Below are 20,037 nucleotides of genomic sequence, written 5' to 3' on the forward strand. Positions count from 1 at the left end.
TAATGTTAATCAAACTATGGAACTATGGGTAGTGTCCACACTCTGCAGCATACTGATACTGAGAAAGCTAAAACAGTTCATGATCTGCTTTTTTTGTCAGAACAATGACGAACATCTCGGAATCGTTAAGTGAAATTGAAATTAATAATATTGAATGAAGTATTGTATTTGTACAATCAACCGATGACTTTCATCTATCTTGATGGGAGACCCCCTGAAATACTGTTGTATCACAGGATGACACAAGCCTCTGCTGGGAGGACGCGCGTGTACCCAGGTTATGCAATAGCAGACTGCAGGAACTGTAATAGCAGGAACTGTACTGAGGCTCAGGGCTAACATGCTGATTGTAGTTCTGGGGGCCAGACTTTGACCTCCAGTGGCACCACGGCTCTAAAAACCTGCTGAGAACTCAGTCAGACACATGAGCCTGAAACACAGCCCCCATTACCATATCACTCCCAACCAGATGGTTCTCTCTATTGTTTCAGTTCATGTCAGTTGATTCTGTACTACAGGTAAGAAGGTAATAATCGAGCTCATACTTTGGGAGCTGTTTAATGTAAGATTTATTTCCTAGTCGTTCTATATCCTGTTGCGTAAGTTAGGCATGCTGATATTTTCTGTATGTTTATATTAAGTTATAGGCATTGTACTCTGCCCTTATAAACATACAGTGCATGCATTGGAACTGGCTAACTCTTACCCATGATGGTAAAAATCCATAGCTTGTATCTATGTTACTACAGTATTCAGAAATTTCAGTTGTGCTGAAAGGGATTGTTTTTGTTTTATCAGTGTAGTAATTATGTAAAAGCTTCAAACAGCTTACGTGGCTGTTCCTATTGGGCTTTGTTGACGTATAGAGGGTAACTTAATGTTTCGTCATTATACTGGAATGGACTAATTAATTAAGCTGTCTTCAATTCATGTAAGGAAGTTAATTAAATACATTTTGGTTTTTAAGTTGATCCATTAAAGCATAATGTGTGAAATGCATGTTGAAAAAAAAAAATGCTGTGCTTTGATCGTTATAAAGTCAAGGCTTTTGACCATTTACTGCAAAGATTCTGAGGAAAACAAGATGTCCATTTTGTAAAGGCATTTCTCGGGATTTGACTTTTGAGAAAGTCAATCCTAACCTGGGGCCGTGATTGGCTTACGATAGCCTATTTCTTTCCCACACTCTCTCCCACACAGGTCTGCAAACTGCCTGCCACAAAAATTAAATAAAGATTTAAATAAGTATGCCTCCCGGCTGAGCTGAGAAGTCCAGTAACCTCTTGGGAACACGTTGTTCTGGTCTAAGCTTTTGCCATCAGTTTCTTGAGATAATCAAACAGAATTCTTGGTGCAAAGCAGGATCACTTGAGAAATCATGTCTGAGACGCTGAGTGTCAAACAGATTTGCCGAGCTGCAGAACACGTTTACATCTCCTTCTGTCCTGTTGGCCTCCTACTCCATTTGTGTGTTTCTGCCTGCAGTGATCTAAAGCTGCATTATTAATAGGATTTGGTATTTCTGCATTTAAACCCAACTTATCTGAATGCACGCTTCATCAACATGACTGGAAGTCATGGAAGTCAGAATAGAAGAAGGCAGCCAAACAGATTTACTCTTTAAAGGAATTTACTGAGTAAGAACCAGGCAGGCCAATTTCAGTTGTTTCAATGTCACTGAAAATGCAGGCCCACAAGATTGTTAAAGTCTAAGTCCGATATATTTCAGTCCTTGGATTTTAATGGGCGGCTATATATCACTATTCCTCAATTTTCATTCTGGTCCAAAAGTGTGGTTTTGTGAAGCGAGAAGGTGGGATGGGAAGGTGTCTGCAGAGGGACCAGGTGACATGTGTGTGTGTGTGTTGTTTGCTCCCTCCCCAGCGGAGACGCCCATCGAGGAGTTTACCCCAACGCCCGCCTTTCCGGCTCTACAGTACCTGGAGTCTGTGGACGTGGAGGGGGTGGCCTGGAGGGCAGGACTCAGGACAGGAGACTTTCTCATTGAGGTAAGGACAAATGCCCACCTCCATCATAGCATTGTTCCCCCTTTTACAATGGTGTCCAACTCTAGTCCTGGAGAGCCCCTTGTCAAGTTCATTTTATAGGTCACCCTCAGATCATCAGCTTCTAAAGGACTAGGAACACAAGCGAGTAGTCCTTGAAGACTTAAGCATATTCAAGCACCTGTTGCAAATTACCTCTAATGTATTGAATTTACCAGAACACCATATTAATGGTCTTTATAAACCGATATATAAAATTCCCTATAAAACCTGCTGGAGTCCAACAGTTTAGGATCAGTATTAAGACACCCTTGTCCTCTGAGTTTGGGTTTTTATAGCATCAATATTGCAGTTCCACTGATTCTGAGACACGGTATGCTGTGCAGCAGAAACTGTCAAATTGTACGTATCTACGCTTGTGTGTTATTATGTAGGCTGGAGGATGTGGTTGATTTTGTGCATTTGAAGCCTGCCATTAAATCTCTTATCATTCATGTTCAAATGTAACCTTATTAGCATTTGTACCATAATGACTTAAAATCATTGTCTTATGAATGCAGTGGCAAAGCAACTAGTCACTCTTGATGGCTTTAGATTTGAAGATTTGTTTGAAATAAAAACATTGTTACAATGAAAGTGCTTGTGGACAATAGATTGCTTCCTTCCTGTACAACTGCAGTATGTTTATTAAAAATACCAATAATACTTATTAAAAAGGAAACATTCTCCTAGTCATTAACTATGTCTGTATTCAAATCAAAATACTTGAAGGATCAAACCCTATAAGTTTCTTCAATTTATTTAAATTAACTTTTTTCTTTACTGAGCTATGAGTATACAGAGCAGCAGTCCACTATGTCTTTATTGAAAGATTTATTATAATTCTTTATTTATTTAATATAAATAAATACATGCAGGCATAGAAAGTAGCTTTTGTTAAATAGGTTATCCAATTCATATCACTTTCTCATTGAGTATCACAGAGTTGTACTGAGAGATTATATGGATAGGAAAGGACCGGGATTTCATCTCGCAGTAATCAAGTTTTTAAAAGCTTCCTTTCCATTTAAAGTGATATCTGTCAATTTACAAAGTGTCAAAGGGGAAATTTGAAAATAAAGCTATTCAGAGAAACTTAAACGATTCAGCCCCCCCCCCCAGGCACTTATTATTCAAATATGACTTTTTACAAATCATTAAGCAGATTAAGCAGCACAGAGCATTTATCTCTCATTGCTCCTTAAGAGTAATAAATTGCTTCAGTCACTCCGTCACAATGAGAAGTGTAACTATATGACAATGATTTATTCCAGGCATCCTTTCCCCATTACCCCACTGAGCTGCTCTTGATACAGAGCCGTTACGCAAGCATGCTTTCCACAGTATTTTTACCAAAGCTCTGGACAATCCTCAGGACTGGGGAAGAGATTCTTATATTTATCTTTTTCTTTTTAATATTTTAAACATAATTCAGTATTTAAGGAGTCTGATATATTAGAATAAGTAACAGTTAATGCACACTGAACATATATGTATTTTTTACTTTATAAATAATAATATTTTAGTATTTATGTTGACTAATTCATAACTGAGAACTTGATTGTTCTAGGGACAGTATCAAGTCTACTAATTATGCAGTTGCCATTTGTTACGGCAACTAATTTGCCCTTTCCTGTTGGCATATTTTCAGGGAGATTAAGGGTTAATTGCAGGTTTGGTTACTATTACTTCATTTTGTATCCAATGAATACAATACATTTCTTTGCAACATGAAATAGGACAATTAATATTATGTGCTGTGCCCATTGATCCATAGCCATGCCAGTGAGATTGATAATGGCAGTGTTTTCAGTGTATTATTAGTTAAAAAAAAAAAAAAGGTTCTTGTATTGCATTAATCATTGCGTTCTTTTTTTAAACTCGCGTACTCTGTATTTTGTAGCCTGATACTCTTCCTTCACAAGCATACAATTACACACAAGACACCCTACCTCAGCACCACAAGACACATCACCATGACAACATTCTGTGTGATCTTAGGAAATAACTACACGAATCCCCATTTTACACATTGTCTGTTATGTGTTTGTTAAAAGCCTTCAAACCAAGTGTGAATTTCTTGGTCTCCATTTGTGATGTCTAGGTATTTGTAACGTCTGTAAAATTGGTGTAAGTGAATCACAATCACCGAATCAGTTACAAAGGTTCTTTAGCATGTTGTTGCCCCTATCATAATTTAAGGACCATTTTATTATTATTTTATTTTCTGCATTCAGAGTTATTTTACAAAGCAAGTAACATGGAAATTGGTAATTTTATGAAAGTCAAATTGAGTAGATGACATTCATTCTTTGGAAGGGTACACCTGTGCAGGAACAACCTCATTAGTATATAAGTGCTACAATATAGGACATACTGTGATTCACAGTGACACTGCAACAACAACCAGGTCTCACTTGTGTGGGTGGATTTGTCCCTGTGCAAGCAGCACGGTTGAAAAAAAATAATAATAATAATGAAAAAATATATATAACAAAAGTCAATAAGATGCATTTTCTGATTTAACTGCCTCTTTCAGACCCCACTGTATCAAACCTTAGAATATCAAATTGTCACCAGCTATTAAAGCTCAGAAATGAATTAACTTTAGATCAAAACCAAATCTAATTGGCCGTGGTGGAGTTTTGTGGCTTAAAAGTATCGCAGGCAAAAAATAGATCACAGCAGCGGCACAAACGACATGCATAAGAGATTCTGCCCGTGACTTGCTGTTGTGCACCTGTTAATTCCAAGGGGCACCTTTCTGTGTCTTATTTGTTCTTTATGTAAAGAGAGAACAAATGTACAGGATTTAAAGGATGGGGACAATGTAGTCATTGGATTAAGTTTAAATTAAGTCGGATTAAGGTCAAGAGCAAATGGTACAAACGTGAAGGAGAAATTACATATGTGTTGGTCAGAGGTGAAAGATGCAGGGGATCAAGAATACATATGGGGAGAGTGGTTTCAGTTGATAGCTGAAATGAAAATGATTCTTATTAAGGAAAACACGGAATTCTGGGCATGCAACAAAACCTAGAAGCATTTGCCCAAAATAATTGCCTCCTTTTCTGTAATCAAGTATAGCTGGAGAGCATATAGCTGCATAATATAGTTACTCGGCTTGTTGTAAAAAAAACATCCAAGAGACACCTACTACCTTTTTTTACCCGTCTCTGTGATGTAATTTCTGCTCTTTCAGATACTGAGAAGCATGACGAATCGCAGTGCGGGGATTTGAAAGACCTGTGCAAAATTAATTTTGGAAACTGACATCCAGTGGGGTTTTAACAAATATAGTGGCCGGCACTGTTTGGCGGGCAGATTGATTACTTGTACCCCTCGTTCCATCTCCATTTTCTTTGGCAGCCTCTTCTGAGGAGCTAAAAATACTTCACGTCTGACCTGATTATGTCACTCTCCCTACAAAAATCACAACATACTTCATCTTTCTGTGGGGCATCATCTCTGTGTTCTCATCGCTGCTCGTGCTCTACCAGCGCTGTACTGCACTGCAGGCTGCTCTTTCTATGGTGTATAAATGATCGACTTCAGGCGCAGGGCTGGGTATTTAGCTTCCGGCCGGGCTTTCCGTTTTCGCTTCACCCCCTGAGATCTAAACGCAGACCTTGTTGAATGGAGCCTTCTTTTATCGCTGGGGCCTCTTCTTCTCATTGCCGGGCTTCACCATTGTGTCTTCTAGGTGAATGGAGTGAATGTGGTTAAGGTTGGCCACAAACAGGTGGTCTCTCTCATCCGACAAGGCGGGAATCATCTCCTCATGAAGGTGGTGTCAGTGAGCCGGAAGCCGGAGTCAGAAGAGGTGGTCCGAAAGAAAGGTAAGAGGAGGAAATCAGTTCTGGTAAAGCTAGAGTGGCATACTCCAATATAATATACAGCTCGTGAAAAAAATAAAGAGACAACTCCAAGATCAGAAATCAGTGTTAAGTGGTCTCTTAATTTTTTCCAGAGCTGTAAATGTCTGAAATGCTAGTGTGACACCTCGTGGTCAGAAGATTTATGAATTGAGAAGGTTTCAGGTCTTTCATTGTTGGAGCTTTGTTCCTTAAATGTTGTCCTCTCACTGCCTTCAAATAAAGTGTGGATGTCCATCTTCGGAAAGGAGAGCTTGCTGGGTGGGGAAGGGGCAGCGTATTCAGAAATCAGGCCTCTGAATAAGATGGCCGAGTCCCATGGAGAGTATTTGTTAGTGGGAGTATTTGACTGGTCCATTTGACTGTATTTTGGACCCGCCGTATTTTGGTTATGCTTCAATAGCGTAATTGCTTGCGATAGCCTATTCAATATAAAACATATGGACCACAATTTCAACTGATCAACCATCAGCCTTGATGAATCTTGTTATGCATGTGAGAACTTCATTCAGAGTCAAACAGGGCTTCCAAGTCCTCAAGTGTAGCCCAAGGAATTAAGTCAATTCCAGGATTTGAGAGAAACTGTAGATACAATTTTCTTTGAACCAAACAACATAGCCTTAGTGAGCTGACCTGGAGGAAATGAGATTGTATCTACTGTATAATGTTATTAATACAATTTGGGGTGCTGAAATGAAGATCCTTTCAAAGAGCTGGTTATTGTCTGTTTAGCAATAGACGTGAATGTCACCATGTTTGTATCTTTCCACCCCTAGCAAGTATACAAATATTGAATGGTATTGGTCTGAAAATTGATCATTGTTGCAGTCCAATAGAAAGCTGTGTCACAGAGGACTCAAACCCGCTAGCTTTTTCATGAATCTGAGATTGATAAGAAGCAGGCAAGGTCAGAGCAGTAACAGAGACCCAGAAGGTCTGACAAGCAAGTTAAATGAATATTGTGATCAGTCGTGCTCAGAATTCAGTAAAACAAGGACTGCTAATGAGCCATTAACAGCAGTATATATAGACTAATGCAGAATGTGCCTGACCAGAAAACTATATTACATAATCACTTTATCTACCACGTTATCATTTCCTCTCCGGCTTGCTTTAGAATAATGCTGAAGGAGCCTATGATATCAAATTGAGATGAAGGAACCCTTTTAGCCCACCGAAGTACAGTTAATGGAATCTCCCGTTTCCTGTTATTCAATTTCATATTTGTTTTATATCCTATTTTGCATGTGTGACATTATTATCTGATGCTGTTTCTTTGCTGCTTGTTATTTGCTGTAATAACTATGGCAGCTTCTACAACAAGTTCTCAGAGGTGATTGTGTATAAATGGTGCAATGCACTCGTTCTGTAGTCTGTGGACAACAGTGGGCATCAAAGCATTGTGCTAGTTTGTATTGCCGCCACACTCCACGGCGCCATTAGGGACATCTTTCAAGAAGCTTTTTTCTCGGTTGTAAATGCTAACAAGATCTAAATGCTGTGTATCCTAAATTGTCTTTTTATTTCTGCTTCGTGTGGCTGTTTTGATTCAGAGCAATCAATTCATCTGATGTCAGTGTGCTATCCAGGGGTTTGTGTGTTGAAAACTGGTAATGCGCTACAGCAGTGGAGAGTAAATGCAAACTTACAACATGAAAGAATATATTATAGGTTGACTGTGGGCGTACTGTGTGGATTACATATATACAGCTCTGGAAAAAATTAAGAGACCACTGCAATTTTTCTTAAATCCGCATCTCGACATGTATGGCAGCCATTCCATTCCAGTGTCTGTTGAATTCCAACACAGGCACACCTCATTCTACTGAATGAGCTACTGATTAGGTGATCACCTGAACCAAATCTTATTTAACGAGGAAAAGTATAAAACCCACTGGTGTGGTCATCATTATCTTTTTGCACTAGGACCAGCTGAATGGCAAAAACAGTGCTAGTAGTACCTCAAAAGTAATTGGAATCAATAAATAACAATTGACCATGCCAAAAGAGTTAAAAAGGAACGTTTTGAGTGAGGAAAAGAAGGGTTAAATTCTGGCTGAGGATACAGTGAGCGTCGGTTTGCTTCCATCCTTAAAAGGTGGCGGTTCATAAGAACAAGGTCAAGCAGCAGACATTGGGGACAACAAAGCTACAGACCGGCAGAGGGCGAAAATGACTCTCCACTGACTGGGATGACTGCCAACTCATTCGAATGATACTCAACAACCATAGGATGACAAAGTGACCTACAAAACTAATAGCAAACGGCAGCTGGGGTGAAGTGCATGGTGAGGACGGTTCGAAACAGGCTCCTAGGGGCAGGGCTGAAGTCATGCAAAGCTAGAAAAAAGCCCTTCATCAATGAGAAGCAAAGAAGAGCCAGGCTGAGGTTTGCAAAAGACCATAAGGATTGGACCGTAGAGGACTGGACTAAGGTCATCTTCTCTGATGAGTCCAATTTTCAGCTTTGCCCAACACCTGGTCATCTAATGGTTAGACAGAGGCCTACAAGCCACAGTGTCTTGCACCCACTGTGAGATTTGGTGGAGGATCGGTGATGATCTGGGGGTGCTTCAGCAAGGCCGGAATCGGGACAGATTTGTCTTTGTGAAGGACGCATGAATCAAGCCATGTACAAGGTTGTCCTGGAAGAAAACTTGCTTCCTTCTGCTCTGACAATGTTCCTCAACTCTGAGGATTGTTTTTTCCAGCAGGACAATGTTCCTTGCCACACAGCCAGGTCAATCAAGGTGTGGATGGAGGACCACCAGATCAAGACCTTGTCATGGCCAGCCCAATCTCCAGACCTGAACCCGATTGAAAACCTCTGGACTGTGATCAAGAGGAAGATGGATGGTCACAAGCCATCAAACAAAGCCGAGCTGCTTGAATTGTTGCACCAGGAGTGGCATAAATTCACCCAACATCAATGTGAAAGACTGGTGGAGAGCATGCCAAGACGCATGAAAGCTGTTATTGAAAATCAGGGTTATTCCACCAAATATTGATTTCTGTACTCTTCCTAAATTAAAACATTAGTATTGTGTTTAAATATGAATATGAACTCATTTTCTTGCATTATTCGAGGTCTGACAACACTGCATCTTTTTTGTTATTTTGATCAGTTTTCTACAAATAAATGCTCTAAATGACAATAGTTTTCTTTGGAATTTGGGAGAAATGTTGTCAGTAGTTTATAAAAATGTTCATTTTACCCAAACACATACCTATAAAAAGTAAAACCAGAGAAACTGATCATTTTGCAGTGGTCTCTTAATTTTTTCCAGAGCTGTATATATTATCTTTTGAGAGCAAGGTTATGCCTGTTTATCAAATATTGTTCTACATTCTTATGTGAACATACAATTCCTGCCTTTTTCTCTGTGTTTCTCGTGAGCTTGGCTTGCCAAAAATGCCCCTCAGGTGCTTCCACTGAGACGCTCCATTTCAGGTTTAATTTGATAGTAGTGAAGTCTGGACTCTGGAATTCAGGTTTCAGTGTTACTGTCCATAAACACATCACCACACAGACAATACTAATTGTGTTTCTAAATTAGATTAAGCTATTATTAGGTGACCACTATGAATACAGCATTCAGTCCCTTCATTTGAAACAGATATTCTCCAGTTTGTATATTAATCAATAATATATTGTTCATTAAACTATATGTATTTATCAGTGATAATCTTTTCAAAGTTCATTGAACACTGATTCTGTATAAAACTTGGTGCAATGAATGAACTAAATAGTTAAATGTTCGCATTCTGCAGCTGATACAACCTCCAGCTCAACCCGAGCACCAATTACTCAGCCATCTAAACTAATTGCTTAAAGCATTCTAGAGCAATGCAAGTCACATGTTCCTATTTTTACTGTTGGATAATTAGTACAGAGTCTGGCAATGTCTTCAGTAAACAGTTTTCTCACATAAAGAGACTATCCAATCTCATCAGGGTTTTATGTGTGTGTGTGTGTGTGTGTGCATGTGCATGTGTGTGTGTGTTTTGTTTTTTTGGTAACGCTTTCATGTTTTGCGTATTTGAATTGAAGCTTCTGTTTTAATTATCCGTCGGTTGGAATTAGTTTTTAATTTCATAGTCATTGTGTTAACTATTATCAGTCTGATGATTCTGTCACGTTTTCTCCTGGCAAACTGGTATGTGGTGTTTAATCCCAACAGGACAGAAACACGTTGTCATTGGAAGTTGAAAACGTTAGTGTTTGCTGGAGATTGTATTCAACATTGTAGCACTGAGTAATGTAGCTGAATGTCTCATTATAGACAAGTAAACCGTTTTAAAGCCTAAAGACCGTTTAAAGACATAACAGCAGCTCCGTGTTACTGTGAAGCTTGTTTGGACATCTGTATCTTCAGCATGAATACAGATAAGCTTCCAAAAATAAAGGGGTGAAAATACTTTCTACAGTTAAACAGATAAGACATAATTTGACTATAGTATTTCAATATAGGGTGAACAAAGAAATATTACACAATTGCACTATGGACAGTAAAAGTATTTTTATATATTAATTTATTGTTTTAGTTTTTTTCAGTTTTGATCAGGAGATCCAATTAAAAGTTATTAATACCTTTGTTAACAGATGAGTCGTTTTCTCCTGCAATTAACCACTACTAAAGAATGTATGCTTTGTTAAAAATGTGGTATTTGATTTGTTAAATTGATTTGTTAATTTGTTAATTAACTGTTTGCCATTTTCCTGTTTTGTCTGATTACATAGCAGGGATGCACAACAATATTACTTTAAACCTCTGCTGTCTGATCATTAACAGTATTTCTATTATTATCTCTCTTATTTTCACTTTCAGAAATTTTCAAACTCAGCATTCCCTAAATTGAAATGTACCTAATGCAATCAAATTAAATGCATTTTACATATTTATTATTATTATTCACTCAATACTTGTATTGAGTATTGAGATATTTGTGGAGTACAGGACACAAGAATTAAACCTCTCTCATACTAACACATGCAACAAGTAAATGAAAGAAACTAAATATCCAGGTGACATAGACTTTACCTTTAAGGCCTAGAGCTCCAAGGCCACTTGTACAAAGCACCATCAGTATTGAATAACAGAAGTACTAAATACAGCAGTCTTTCCCTTAATTAGTACATTGACTTCAGTGTATTAAGGTGCATTGTGTTACTCCCTTAAGCTCAGAGAAAACTGAGCATTTAAACTGGCAGGTACATACAAACTTGAACTGGTGCAGTTTTAGAAAGAAATGTTGGGGTTAAGCCTGAAAAAACAGCCTCTTCCTGAGTGAATACATTTTCGCTTCCTACTGGCATTTGCTACATTTAATTGTACAGCCATATGAAGCTTTCACTTACATGACTCATGACTCGAAGCACTTCCTTTATTCACCTGCAGTGCTCAAGATTGTAAATGCATGACCTTTGCTGGTCTTTCAAAAATACAAAATATGAGCAATTTGGATTTAATTATAGAGCTACTGTGGGTGTTTTTTTGTTTTTTGTTTTTTTTTCCGATTTGTTACTCTAAAATTAGGTAGGGTTGTGATCCAAAACATTAATGTCACCGCATGCTTAGAGGCAGTAGGTAGATTGTCAAATTTATAAAACAGGATATGCATTACAAGATTCTGTTCAAGCAACAAAGAGTATGGAGCCAAAATTAGGATGGACATTTGAAAGAGCAATATTGCAGGCTGGTATTACAAGATGGTATGCTTAAAATGCAAATGTTCAAGAAGGCACACATTCAATTAATAAAGAAATGCAAAGCAGTTAAAGTAACATAATGAGAGATTCCAATATAATTTAGCTGACTGAAATTGAAACTTCTATTTCTAGTGTGAATTGTGTAGTAAGTATAACAGTAATAGCATAGAATAGTAGGCAGCTGCATAAAAATGATGAACAAAGACCTGTGGTCTTTCCCCTTAGTATTATTGTTTGCATGTTATTACAAACGGGAAATTGTTGAAAACAAATTAAGTGAAGTTTAAGATGAAGGTTTTGAAGTAAACCTCTTTGCTATTAAGAAAATATTAAATTGTATTCTGTTGTATTGTTTTTATTTATTTTTACCTGATTTTAATGTGTGCAAACAGCAGTTATTTTTGGTTTCTTTTAATGGGTCTTAGCATTTTTGCCGAAAACAGGTCACCCGAAACTACACGATCTTAGGAAATATTTCAACTTGGAAATAGATGTCACAGAAAAAAATGTAAGTGGGGGAAAGCGATTGCTCAAAAGTGGCCATTCACTCATCAGAGTTGAGTATTTTTACAAATGCACCTTGTACTCTTATTCCAACAACCTGGTCTATAATTTTGTTGGTTTGTTCTCCTCTGCTTTGACCCAAAGTAGATACATCTATAATGTATGTTCTGAACAAGCAGAAGGTATTATTCAGATCATTCAAGACTGAGAACAAAACCACAGCATTGTGCTGGCTTAGGAACTCTCTGGTGAGCATGCATCATATTAAAACAGGTTAGTACCTGTCCCTTTAATGATTACTAAAATGTCCCGGTCAATTAGTAACCAACACAACTTCAACAACCTCCAACCTGAGTCACCCATAGGCAGGAGATAGAGTGAGAGAGAGAGAGAGAGAGAGAGAGAGAGAGGGAGAGGGAGGGAGCAGGAGTGGGAGAAGGTTACAATGTGGTGTACATTCACAGAAAACAAGTCAGGGAGAGAGAGAGAGAAGTTTACGGCGAGCTGTGCAAAAAAATAAAAACTAACAGACAGTGTATCTGGGTGGGTGGAATATTCATTTGTATAACTGGGCGGAAAACTAACAGAATTCAGATTGCGCTGTGTGGCACACTGGATTCGTTCTTCTTTCCCTTGCAAGACCAAGAGGGTACGTGTAGGGGTAGTAGTAAGACAGACTGTTCACGAAGACAGATAGCGGTGACCTAATTCTTGAGCATGGGCCTTTCAAGAGACAGATGATACCTAGCATATGCCAGCTTCTCAATATCTCAGCTGAAGAGAGTGCAGCAGCCTGTTCCTGTGGAAAGAGTGTGGTGTGCAGAAACAGAGGTGAAGCGAGAGCAGCATGCCTGAATTCGAAGGATTTCTCTCAGGATTACAGTGAAGAGGATCGTTTGTTTTGAATGGCAGTGGCTGCACAGAGAAGGGAGAGTTGAGTGGAATGGCTCTTTTTAATGAACTACTTGTTTACTTATTGAGTCAGGTTTGCTTCTTGTCTTGTGGTTGATCAGTAAAAATGGAGGGGCACTAATGCGGAGCTGGTAAATTAGCGAAAATCATAATGAAATACAAATACATTACATTTTCAATTGAAAATCACCAGCATGAAGAAACTTTTCCATGAGACAGCTGATTTAAAATGCTGTTCTAATCCCTGGTTGAAGAGGAACTCATCGAATAGGGCTAGAAGTATCTTGTTGCAACCAAGGTGACGAAAGAATAAACTAATAAATAAATGAATATAGCACCAGGTCTGCATTCTCACTGCTCCCACAGAAGCAGCAGTGAAAGTGAAACTTTTCGTGCGTTCTGCAGTGTCGCGATAAAAACCATCAGAACCTGCTGTCAATAAAATCCAGCTGCAGCAAAGTGATTGATTTGGTTCAGTGTCTGCATATGTTTCGGTTCACAGACGGCAAGGGTACAGTTCTTGGATATCAGACATTTGTCTCAGGATACCTGCTAGCAGAGCTCCCTCAATGAACCTCTTGGAGACTGGCCCAGGAACAGTAGGCACATTGTGGATTTATTCTTTTAAAGCTTAAAGCCTGACAACATGTACCAGACTGCTTGCTTTGATGAGCCTGCCAGATGGAGGAAAATGGAAGTCTGCTTTAACCCAGAGAATAGTGCACAGTGTTGCTGCATTGTGTGGAGCTGACCTGCATCCTACGGATTTTAGACCAGTGATCGACTTAATTGTTGGAGAGTGGATTGCAGATGCCCTTCCATTTGTTGCAATTTCCGTTCACCTCCGTAGGTGCAGAATACATTGCGGAGGGCTGGAAAGGGAAAAGCTTTAAAAAAAAATATTAGTCTCTAAAATGCCTGAATTATTAGCCTCCTTTGCCAAAGATGTTGACTTACTTACCATCTGACTGATGATTCATCTTGCTTGAAATAGTCCAAATTAATTCACAGCGAATTAACATGTAAAAGCCTCTCTTTTAAGATAAAATAAATATAGTAGATACTATTTAAAGTTTCTATTCTAAACTGCAAATATATATATATCTTTTGGTTTTGGTCTATTAAGTCTATTAAGTCAGTATTGTTTTTAGATACCAAAGCATTCACAGTGCAAATGTAAATTGTGATTTCCACGCAAACATTTCATCTCTAGTCCTTGCATTTGTACACCCACTACACTGTACAAGCAATGAAGTATTTCCACTCCCTCTATCGGAGTGCTGCTAGTGAGGCGGTCCAGCCCAGGCCTTCCTACTGCCCTAGTTTCCATGGTTACTACAATGAATGTTTGAATTCAGCATTGTATTAGGGCCTGGGAATTTTCTCTCTCTCTCTATCTTTCTGTCTCTCTCTGTATGTCTTAGGAGAGCCAGCTTATTTTGAAGTTTTAAAAAGATATTCATAATAATAAAACAGTATTAGGCTCAGTTTGATATTACGCAAGCATCAGAGTTATCTTCGTACGTGCCACTGTCCTGGTCCATATTTCCTGTCAGATAACTTGACGGAATTGCGGTGCAGTGAAGAGCTGAATATAACAACTTTCATATCGGAATGGAGAACTAGAAAGGGACCGTTCCGGTTTTCTAGTGTTGTTCACATGGATTACAGATCGCCGTGTGAGAAAGTTTTGAGAAGGCGCACTCAGCTGTGTCTCTCCTCCTGTCTGGTGCCTTACTTGCCTCGAAAATGTGCTACAGGTGTTTGTTCATTAAGCATGGGAAATGGAACATTATGTAGCGTTTCCTCACCACCTCTTCCCTAAAATGTGAAGAAAATGTTGCTTGATTTCCCAAACTGACTCTTACATTGCTGTAGGAAAAGGTTGCTGTTCTATCATTGAGTTGAACAATATCTTTGAGGAGCTTCGTCTTTGGTCACGACCCTTTGGGAATACAAATCATGAAAAAGTTTGCCTCGAATCGCAGCCTCAACAAGCTGCTCCAGCAGTGCGAGTCCTCCAGCTCCCCCGAGTACGACGAGATCAAGGCCGTGGAGAAGAAATGGCACCTCCACGTGGGCAGCGCCCGCAAACTCCTGGGAAAGAAATCCAAAGTGTCTTCGCTTTTCATTTCAGCTCCCCCACCCCCAAAGAGGGCCCCCAGCACCACCCTGACCCTGCGCTCCAAGTCCATGACGGCCGAGCTGGAGGAGCTGGGTAAGTCTCTTCATGTGCTGGACTTCCAACCGTTAACCAGTCTGTAGCACACCTGCGGAGATGGGGAGAAAAGTCCAAAGTGTGTCTGGGGTCCCAGGGGAGAGGGGGGCTACACACTTTAACTCATCTCCCCGTCCGCAGGCCTGCTCTGTAGAAAGACAGCCACTGTTCCTGAATCAGGGGTCACTGTTCTGTGTTCTTTCCTTCCTACCAAACTTTTAACTTAAAACCTGCTTCCTCAGTTTCTTCAAAAGAGAACCATTGTTACCTAAGACTTTGCTTGTCTTTCTCACCATTGAACATCTTTCTGAACTTTTAAATAGGCCTTCCAATGGCACTGGCAAATTTTAAATCCCTATTTTCTGATGCGATCTTTTTGAATTCTCTTGCCCACCAGTGAATTTTAAACTTGTGAATTATTAAAGCTTCAGATTTTAAATTGCCCTAGAAACAAATGCTAATAAGGAACATGTGTTACACATCAGTATTCACTCTTTCAATTTTTTGTTTTTTTCACCATTTTATAATAATTAGTAGCAAATTTGTGCATGAAATGCATGACACATTTTTGTTGTTGCAGGTTTGTGCTATTTCAGTGTGTAGTTTAAATGCTGAAATATGAGCACCTTCTCAATTGTTAGGTGATTGGGAGAAAAAAAAAAGTCACACATGTAAAACACTTGAGCATTTACATAAAGTAAACGTTAACTCGGCTTTCCAGTTCATTCATTGTTTGCATAATGCGTGTCCCATTGTGTGTGTTTTCTATCTTCCTCTGTTGATTTTTCATATAATTACATTTTTCAGAGACACTTGGAAAGACACCTGAAAGCTCATAGTTCTATTGGAAATAAATACATTAATAGGGTTAGATTTTTTTTTTTTAATAATATATATATATACTATAATACATATATTACATACATTTTCTGCATACCTGCTACTTAAGATATTTACACAATATACTCAGACTGTACTTTCTTCTTTGGAACAGAAACAAAACAGAGGTTTAAGCCATGTTTCTGAAACTTAGAATCCCTGCGTACTTTTTGGAAGGAAAAAATTATAGCGCCCCCATCATTTGGCACTATATATGGTTGCATTTTGTCGATTTAAAGCTTTTTCTCAGTGTTAGCTTGGATGAGTTTTTACTTGCCAAATGACTGAAATATTTGCAGTAGTCACTGGCTATGAACTTTTTACAGAAACTTTCCAACCAATACCGAGACTGCCTAAGTGTGATTTCTGTCTTGTATCCAAAGCACAGCTTGAAAGAATGTGTTCATTATTTGACTGAGGAATTGTATAGGAAACGGGGATAACCCTAGTACTTGTTATAATTCATACTGCTTCAAATGATGAATCATAGAGTAAATATATAGTTTTTATTTAAATTTACATTGGGATGTTTGCCTGTTCGTCTGTGGATCTTAATCTTTTATTGTGATTAGATTTTGTCGGTGAGATCTTAGGAAAGTGAATGTTTCTCATGCCTTCTTTCATTTAAAGTATAATCAAATAGTTTTTCCCAATTTATTTTCCTGCAAGCATCCGCAAGGAGGAGAAGAGGGGGTGAGTTGTGCAAAGACACTAACATCATCTTGAATTCTGGCTTGTATTAAAGCAGATCACAAGATCAAATCCGGTAATAAATTAAACAGTGTTGATTGGAGCAGAAAAATACGTCATTGCACACCTTGAGCAGTGAATGTCTTTGCAATTAGCGGTGTAGGTTTGGAGGAAGTGTGCTTCTTATTTCCTGCTGCTTCAAACTTTGAATGCTGTTTGTAGTGCGATACATGAATATAACCCCCCTGCCCTCCCCTTCGATCACAAACCACTGTCTATTTCCCTTTATCCATCCGTGCAGAGAAACTGGATGAAATGCTAGCTGCTCAGGAACCCATCCTGAGACCAGAAGTCGTAGAGGCCGACTACAGAGCTGCCACAGTGAAGCAGCGCCCCACGAGCAGGCGAATCACACCAGCAGAGATCAGTGTGAGTGAAGGCCAATCTCCACCAAGGGGACTGGCAGGAGCTGAGGGTGGACTAGGGTGATGTTAATCTGGAGCACTCAATTAAGTATTGATGACCCAGGCAGGAGAGACGCATTCACTCACCTTATTCTTCGGGGGTGAAACAATATGTGGACAGGGAAGCGTGGGAAACTTTGATACAACCCACACATCTCGCCCTGTATTTCAGCCCTGCAATTCAGGTGCTTATTGACCCATGAACCTCTGTATGATAAAAACAAGGAAGCCACCTCTGACCAAATGAGGAACTTTTCAACTTTGGGTGGTATGCTAGGCCCTCCTACCTAAAAACCCCTCTACTTACTATGGCAAAAGAAGATCAAATAAAAAGCGGAGTTCAGGCAATTTTGGATAAATCAAGAAGTGCCTTGTTTTGAGACTCCTAAATGCAGCTGTCCTCTCGTGTTGACTCTGCTCAAGCTTTGTTACTCCTCTGCTAAAAGTGGATGTTACAATAGCATTATTCTGAAGCGAATGCAGTTCGTTTGTGTTACTTACAACTGGATAGTAAGTAATCCAGCTGCTGTTAGGCTTTAGTCAAACCCCCACTAGAGTTCAGGCCTCCTACTTAATCACAGTGTTTTTGTTGTAATTTACAGCCAGTGGGTTGTAAAATGAATCTTTGATGGGCATTGAAGTGTAATGTCTTGACAGAGTACTGCCCCCTTTATTTAATTCTGTTTCCACCTTCAGAAGGATCAAATTACCCTTTACCCTGCTTGATCTGACTGATCTTGTGCGAAACTTCAGGCACTATTGCAACTCACTAAGGAATGGACCGTTATTTTACTCTCTTCCTTTAGTTTCTAAGGAACAGACCACATAATAAACGTTGTGTTTATGTAGTGTAGCCATATAGCAATATCAGTATGGACTCCATTAGTATAATACTTTGATTAACTGGAAGTGTTACTGCATTTGATTGATGGATAATGAAGAAGTGGGCAGTGGATCAATTTGACTGAGTTAAGTCTGAGTTAAGTTAGCATGAGATCAGCTTCATTTTGTACCACATGGTTCTTTTCTATAAAATGTCTTGATTCCAGAGCTGTGCAATCCATTCCTTTTGCACAAAACTAGCCGTCTAAATGCATGAAAACCAGAGTGGTCTCAATTCATGGAAGCAGCACACGCTGGTCTCTCACCCAGGGGTTCACTATGCACTCGGTATGGCTCAGTATGTTCTTTAATATCGTGTTTCTTTTCAACACCTTATTCTTGTCTAGGAATCCACTGATGCCATCAATGGTCCAGACCTGTCCCGATTAACCCAAGCATACATTTCCACAGTGTTTACCAATGCATAGACATCCCTGCTTAAACCTGAAATGAGTATAGCAACAGCCAGAGAGTTTCACCTACAGTATGTACCTTCTGTTCACGTTGCAATTTGGAGTATTTGCTCAGATATCAAACTGGAACAAAACTGTCCCATTTGTAATTGATTGCTTCTTCACCCTGCCATTAAATTTGTCTAAATTTAAAAAAGTTAAAGAAAAAAGAAAAAAACTGTGCACTTCCCAAAGTCTGTTGGAGTTCCTCACACCATTTTATTAAGTTTTATTCTTTTTCATATTTTGACCAGTTTTATTTATTTTTTATTTTTTATTTTTTTCATGTAGTCACTGTTTGAGCGTCAGGGAATGCCTGTACACTCTGGCCTTCCTCCCGGAGTGGAGAAATCCCACATCCCATTGCCAAAAGGAATGCCCCGAACTAAATCCGTAGGTAAGGTTTTTGTAATTAGACCTTTTTCTTTGCAGCTAAAGCATTATGATTTTTATTATCACTATTTAACCAGGCCTTTAAGATAAAAAATAAAAGATTAAATAAAAGGTGGCCAAAAACCACACTGCTCTCAAGTATCTTCTGATATACAGTGCAGTGCAAAAATGATATGTCTATCTCAGTATGTGCTCTTCCTGCATCAAAGCTTTTAAAAAGGACTTTCTCTCCTTTATCTGACAGCTCTGCAATACAGTGTGAATGCAGCTGAGTATATTTATTAGAGACTGTAAAATAACATTTTTGATAGCATTAGTTGGCTATCCACATTTACTTTCACAACCCTTTTCTCTGGGTTACGATGAACTGATCAGGTAAGTGCTGAAAGTAAGGATGATATCAAATGTAAATTTAGAACGAAACGTTTTACAGGGAATGGTTGTCAGAAGATTAAAAAAAACACATACCTCCAACTTTTACCGAAAGCAGCCCAAGCTTTCATTTTAATGAGGTGTCCCACCGTAGTTCTCGTTCTTTTCCACTTCATGCACAGTTGTCTTTCAAAGCAGTCTAAAATGTGTCATTTTTATTTGTTTAGTTAGTTTTCTTTACTTTGCTTTGGCAATTAAGTGTGTGGAGGTGTGGAGGATACATTGTCAACTCCTGTGTTAATTCATCCGCTTTGTGACAGGAGTGTGTTCATTGATTATACTGCAAAGCAGCTTTTGCAGAAGACTGAGAGCACATGGACAATTGTGTCAAGTCCATGTCTTGTGTTATAAAAATCTCCCTGCCTTAGAAAGTGTTATTCCTTTTCTGTAAATGTTAAGTGTCTTGTCTTTTTAGTACATGTTTATTTCTTCTGTATGTACTGTAGGTGCTCTTGAACCACACGTTCTACATTCAACCACTTAAAATCTATCTAGGAGTATCAGCCAGTCTTGTTAAATGCAGCATCACTGGTCTAGCTTTACTCCTCCAACCCCACAATGCAACTCCCTTGGGGTAAAAA

The 20,037-nt window shown here is 38.9% G+C and overlaps 1 protein-coding gene across 1 annotated transcript in view; it reads left to right on the top strand.

The window, feature by feature from the left end:
* shank3a (SH3 and multiple ankyrin repeat domains 3a) overlaps positions 1 to 20,037 on the top strand; it is a 385,335-nt gene that overhangs the window by 361,188 nt on the left and 4,110 nt on the right. The window contains exons 17-21 of the mRNA XM_066724020.1: positions 1,885 to 2,009; positions 5,749 to 5,884; positions 15,184 to 15,264; positions 17,135 to 17,262; positions 18,923 to 19,028. Of these exons, the coding sequence (XP_066580117.1) occupies positions 1,885 to 2,009; positions 5,749 to 5,884; positions 15,184 to 15,264; positions 17,135 to 17,262; positions 18,923 to 19,028 (576 nt within the window). The remainder of the gene's footprint in view (positions 1 to 1,884; positions 2,010 to 5,748; positions 5,885 to 15,183; positions 15,265 to 17,134; positions 17,263 to 18,922; positions 19,029 to 20,037) is intronic.

The sequence above is a fragment of the Amia ocellicauda genome, chromosome 15 (genome assembly GCF_036373705.1).
Source record: "Amia ocellicauda isolate fAmiCal2 chromosome 15, fAmiCal2.hap1, whole genome shotgun sequence".
In the NCBI taxonomy this organism is placed as follows: domain Eukaryota; kingdom Metazoa; phylum Chordata; class Actinopteri; order Amiiformes; family Amiidae; genus Amia; species Amia ocellicauda.